Consider the following 6,107-nt stretch of genomic DNA (forward strand, 5'->3'; position numbering starts at 1 on the left):
TTTTAGTAGAGCGATGGCAAAAACTAGGCCGACCGTGGTTAAGGATAAGGAAGATGTTGGGGTTAGTCGGGCCAAGTCACTCAACCCGTTCTACTCTACTGTTGAGGATCCAGCGGCTTTTATAACTCTCGCCGGTCTGCCGCCGTCGGCTGAAGTGAGGATTCCTGGTCAAGAGGATGAGGCCAAGGATTGCCCGGAGGGTTATGTGGTCATGTATGAGTACCCTTTTATTCTGGGGTTTTTGTTTCCTTTTACACCCTTGGCTAGATCTTTTGTTGAGGTGTTCAATTTAAGCCCTGGCCAATTGATGCCCCAGATCTGGCGTATTTTTACTGTAGTGCATAGGGTTACTTCGGGTTGGCGAACACCGTTTGACTTGGCTGATCTGATGCATGTTTATGATTTATCCTTGAAGGAGTGTTGTCGGTATACTTTGGTGACGAAGAAAAAGAAGAAGAATTTGTGTGTCGGGTTAGCTGTAAATGATAGGGGTTGGCAAAGTCGTTTTGTTTATGTGAATAAGGCGTCTCTGGGAGAAGTAGGAAACTTCTTAGTGGAAGGGTGGACGACGGAAGGTACTTTATGTTTCTGTACTTTTGATTTATGATGTTTTACTGAACAATGTCTTACTTGGCTTTGTCTTGCAGTTGTTGATACGTCGTTAGCTGGTCTGAACTCTGACTCTCACGATAAGTGTTTGAGGTTTCTGGGTTGTTCTGTCGTGGAGAGATCGTTCAGCCGTGACGGAGGTCGTTTGGGAAGTCAAGAGGGGAGTCAAGTTGGTGACGTTGACGAGGAGGAGGCTGAAGACGAGACGATTTGCTTAGTTCGTCGTCGACGGAGGTTGGACTTACTCGAGGAAGTCGTTGCGAATTCGTCGTCTGCATCAGAGGAAGAGTTTGAGATGGCTAACACATCAGGTATTTTTGGTTTGGTTTCTTATATGCTTGGTTTATCTGCGGGGTGTGTTTTTGATGGTTTCTCGCTTTGTTTGTTGAAGAGAATACGCTGTCGTCTAAGCCAGTGTCGAGGATGTCACAGAGCGAGATGATGGAACGAGCGAGGAAGCGGTTGAGGTCGAACAGTAATGCTGGTGGGCAGGGTGGTCAGGCGATGCCTCTCGTGCCTCGTTATTCTAAGATAGGTGCGTCGCCTGAGACGCCCGTTGTTATAGGGGGTGAAGGTTTTCATCCTCTATCGTCGTCGTCGCCGCCGAGGCCGTTTCAGGTGTCGTCGACTGCTGTTGCTGCGACTAGGCCCCCTGCTGCGTCGGCCAAGAAGCGTCCTGCTGACAAAGGTTCCGTCGAGGATACTGTTGTCACTCTGCCCCCGAACTTCTTGGGCGACGGTGAAGATGCCGTTGTTTGGCCGTATGCAGATCGTTTGATATTGCCCTCGACGTATCAGCGTTATCATGAGGTCGTACCTCTTTCTGTCGCGTCGGACGCTGCTGAACTAAGCCTGCGGGTAAGTGTATTTATGTTATTTTATTCAGTTCATAGTATTTGTAAGCGCGTCGTGTGTCGCTTTCGTGACATGTTTTTCTTTACAGGCGTCACAGGCTGCTTTGGCCGTGCGTAGGCAGTGCTCCTTGCTGTGCGACGAGCTTATCTCCTCGAAGAACCAAGTGGCTATGGCGAAGAAGGCGGCGACTTCTTGGGAAGGTAAGTGGATGGCTTCTGAGAAGAAGTTGGTCGATCTTGCTGCGGCGGTTAAGTCGAAAGACGAACAATTAAAGGGCAAGGACGACCAGATTGCTGACGCGTCGAAGGAGTTGGAAAGGGTAAAGGGGGAGTTGGCGTCGACCGTGGAAGAAATGCAAGGGTTAAGGATTTTATACGACGCTTTGCAGGAGGAGTTTAAGGATTGCGAGGCTTTGGCTGTGTGGAGGACGAGGGCGCAGATGATGTTCTCGTGTTTGAAGGGGGAGGTTAGCCTCTGGCCATGCCAAAAAGAGGTGGATGACTACCTTGCTAATGGTGGTACCCTTGAGGAGTTGTCGGTGCCGGTGGTGGACGCGGATGAGTTGGCGATGGAAGCCGACACTGCTGGTACTAACGGAGCTGATGCCGATGTCGCCCCTCTGGTCGAAGACGTTTCTTCCGTTGATCGAGAGGGTGAAGCGTCCATGGAGCAAGGCGAGGGAGATGTTCCCGTCATCGCCCCTCCCGAGGTGGACTTGGCAGACGCGACGGTCAATGTTGACATGCCCCCGATATCGGATCAAGTTGTCTCGACCCCTCTTCCAGACGAACATATGTAATGGCTAGTTGATGTTTTTATGTAATAGTTAGTGGTATGGATATTTTAGTTTTTGTTGTTGCATTTTGGATGTTTTTACTCGTCGTCAATGGCGGCGGCGAGGTGTTTGGATATTTTGTGTGTTTGTGTTTTCGCTTGATGATGTGAAAGTCGTGGCCTTTGGGGTCGCGCGTTGTGTGGTGTTTGTGATAAATTTGTTTTTCTTTTCCTTAGTCGTTTGTTTCTTATGGTTACCCCGTCGTGTAGTAGATGCTTTGCAACCAAGTGGAACTGTCAAGTAATAAGTATTGGATCGACTGATGTGTAAAATCATACCTGCGCTGTTTTTTCGCTGTTTCTCGTGTTCTCGTCTTGCGTCGTACGTCGTTGTTTCTGGCTATCATTCGTCGTGTGTCTTGTACTCTGCAAAAGAAAACATGGGTCGCTAGGAGGATTGGCCGTTGGGGATGCCAACGGCCCTCCGATGCTTAAGTCAGTAATGGTTTTTAAACGGAAATAAAACGATAAAGAAAAACAAAGACGACGATACGATGTCTGATAGAATTGGTTACGACGAGATTTCAAAAATGGTAAAGTTTAAGATGTGTTGCGTTCCAGCTTCGGGGGACCGATTTGCCATCTTTGGTAATGAGTCTGTATGCCCCCTTTCCGGCGATTTTGTCGATCAAGTACGGTCCCTCCCAAGCTGGTGCTAATTTACCTGCGTTTAATTCTTTCGTGTTTTGGAATACTTTGCGCAGTACCCAATCTCCTTCTTTAAACATCTTCACTTTGACATTTTTGTTGAAGCATTTTGCCACGATCTGTTGTTGTGACGCCATTCTTATCAACGCTGCTTCCCTGAGATCTTCTGTGTTGTCGAGGTTTTCGCTGAGTTCTACGTCGTTTTGCTCCGGCGTCATGAGTCCATATCGTGCACTGGGCAACGTCACTTCAGGGGGAAGTACTGCTTCGCACCCGTAAACGAGTGAGAAGGGAGTCTGTCCTGTTGTCGTCCTAGGCGTCGTCCTGTTGGCCCATAGGATGGATGGTGGTTCTTCTGCCCATCGCCCCTTCTTGTCGTCCAACCGTTTCTTCAGCGACGCGATGATCGTTTTGTTGCTGGATTCCGCCTGTCCGTTTGCTTGGGGGTATCTGGGCGTCGATGTTTTTAGCTCGATGTTCCATGTTTTGCAGAAAGCTCTTGTTTTGTCGCTGATGAATTGTGATCCGTTGTCGCAGATGATTTCTGACGGTATTCCGAACCTGCATATTATGTTAGTCCATATGAACGAGCATACCTCTTTGTCCCTTACTTGTTGGAATGCACCTGCTTCTATCCACTTGGAAAAATAATCTGTTAGGGCTAACATGAAGACCTTTTGTCCTGGGGCGACGGGCAATTTGCCGACGATGTCCATCCCCCATTTCATGAAAGGCCACGGAGTTAGGGTTGGGTGCAAAAATTCGGATGGTTTATGTGTCATACCTGCGTGTCGTTGGCACTTGTCGCACTTGGATACGTACCTCATGGCGTCCTTAAGCATTGCTGGCCAATAGTATCCATTTCTTTTGATTCTGGTTGATAAGCTTCGTCCTCCTTCGTGTCCTCCGCATTCTCCTTCGTGGTATTGTTTCAATAGTATTTCCCATTCGATTTCTTCGGCACATCGCATCAACATTCCGTTCGCTGATCGCTTAAATAGTACGTCCTGCAAAATAACATATCGTGAAGCTTTGAAAAGTACCTTTCTGGCGTCTAGTTTGTCGTCGGGTAGAGTTTCGTGCTTTAGGTAGTCGAAGATGGGTTTGGTCCAGCTGTCTGTGTTTGAGGTTGATAGGACGAGGCTGGCGTCTTGTGGTATGTCTTTTTCGACGGCGGGCGACAGTAGGTGTACTAGAGGTATGGTCGAGAATGGTGATTTTCTGAGTGCGGATCCTAGGTTGGCAAGGGCGTCGGCTTGCGTGTTTAGGTCTCTTGGGACTTGTTTGATGGAAAAGGGTTTGAATTTGGAAGTTAACTCTTTTGCTTTCTCGAGGTACAAGGTCATTTTTAAGTCTTTAGCTTCGTAGTCGCCGTTAATCTGGTTGACGATTAGTTGTGAGTCGCTGAAGATGTTGAGTCCGCTTGCCCCTAATTCCATAGCTAATGTCATTCCGGCGATTAGTGCCTCGTATTCTGCTTCGTTGTTAGTTGCCTTGAAGTCGCAGCAAATTGCCTGTGCTATCATGTCCCCTTGTGGCGACTTCAGTACGACGCCTAAACCTGCACCACGAAAGTTAGATGAGCCGTCGACGAAGAGTGTCCATATTTCTTCTATGTTGTTGATGAGTTTGACTTCGTCGTCTGCTATTCTCTCTAAGTCGGGGCTGAAGTCTGCCACAAAATCTGCTAGAGCCTGCGACTTTACAGCCGTCCTTGGTTGATACTTGATGTCGAACCTTCCTAGTGCCATTGTCCACTTCTCCATTCGACCTGTCAGTTCTGGCCTACGCATCACAGACTTGATTGGATAGTTAGTCATCACCACTATTTGGTGAGTTTCAAAATAATGCCTTAGTTTTTTGGCTGCGGTAACGAGTGCTAAAACGAGTTTTTCGAGGGAGGAATACCTGGTCTCTGCTTCCAGTAGTGACTTACTGATGTAATAAATGGGTAGTTGTTGTGCTTCGTCTTCTCGAGCTAGGACCGCGCTGACGGCCGTCGAGCTAACGGCTAAATAGAGCTGTAAGACTTCTCCTTCTTTTGGCTTGGATAGGAGGGGTGGCGACATCATGTATTTTTTGAGGTTTTGCAAGGCTGCTTCGTGGTCGTCGGACCAGTTAAACCCCTTGTTTTTGCGCAAGACGTCGTAAAATAATCGACACTTGTCCGACGACCGTGATATAAAACGGTTTAGTGCCGCCACTCTTCCTGTCAAGCGCTGTACCTCTTTTATGTTCCTGGGGGATTGAATGTTGATGATCGCTCGCACTTGGTCGGGGCTGGCCTCGATTCCTCGTTGGGTGACGATGTAACCTAAGAATTTTCCTGCGGACACTCCGAAAGAACATTTAGTCGGGTTAAGTTTCATACCGTACTTTTTTAGTATGTCGAAGGATTGTCGTAAGTGTTCCACGTGATCGTCAGCCTTCCTCGATTTTACCAGCATGTCGTCAATGTATACTTCCATTGTGTCTCCGAGTTGGTCTTTAAACATCTTGTTGACTAATCTTTGGTATGTCGCACCTGCATTTTTAAGACCAAAAGGCATGACTTTATAACAATAATTTCCTCTATCTGTTACAAAAGACGTTTTTTCCTGGTCGTCTGGGTGCATAAGGATTTGGTTGTATCCTGAGTAGGCGTCCATGAATGTGAGTAGCTCGTGTCCGGCTGTGGCGTCGACCAGGGCGTCGATGTGCGGCAGAGGGAATGGGTCCTTGGGGCAAGCTTTGTTGATATCTGTGAAGTCGATGCAGACTCTCCATTTTCCGTTTTTTTTACTGACGACGACGACGTTTGCTAACCAGTCTGGATATTTGACCTCTCTGATCTTCCCTGAATCTATCAAGTTTTGTACTTCTTCGTCTATGATTTTATTCCTTTCGGGAGCGAACTTACGTCGCTTCTGCTTTACCGGTCTGAAGCTGGGGTCGACATTGAGCTTGTGGGTGATCACGTCTGGGCTGATTCCCGTCATGTCCTCGTGCGACCAAGCGAAACAGTCTGAGTTTTCTCTTAGGAACGACACTATCTGACTTTTGATGTTGTCAGGCAGTGAGGCTCCGATCCTTACGACTTGATCTGGCTTTGTCTGGTCTAGTACTATCTCGTCGATTTGTTGGTCGTCGGGGTCGTCCGATGTCGACCCTGGCTGTAATTG

At 47.9% G+C, this 6,107-nt stretch overlaps 1 protein-coding gene across 1 annotated transcript; it reads left to right on the forward strand.

The window, feature by feature from the left end:
* Positions 1 to 2,263, forward strand: LOC130459994 (uncharacterized). The gene is made up of 4 exons (XM_056827642.1): positions 1 to 575; positions 648 to 920; positions 1,001 to 1,467; positions 1,553 to 2,263. Exons 1-4 carry the CDS (start codon positions 14 to 16, stop codon positions 2,261 to 2,263), a joined length of 2,013 nt encoding a protein of 670 aa, XP_056683620.1. The 5' UTR covers positions 1 to 13.
* Positions 2,264 to 6,107: the final 3,844 nt, after the last annotated feature.

Source organism: Spinacia oleracea, chromosome 4 (assembly GCF_020520425.1).
Source record: "Spinacia oleracea cultivar Varoflay chromosome 4, BTI_SOV_V1, whole genome shotgun sequence".
Classification (NCBI taxonomy): domain Eukaryota; kingdom Viridiplantae; phylum Streptophyta; class Magnoliopsida; order Caryophyllales; family Amaranthaceae; genus Spinacia; species Spinacia oleracea.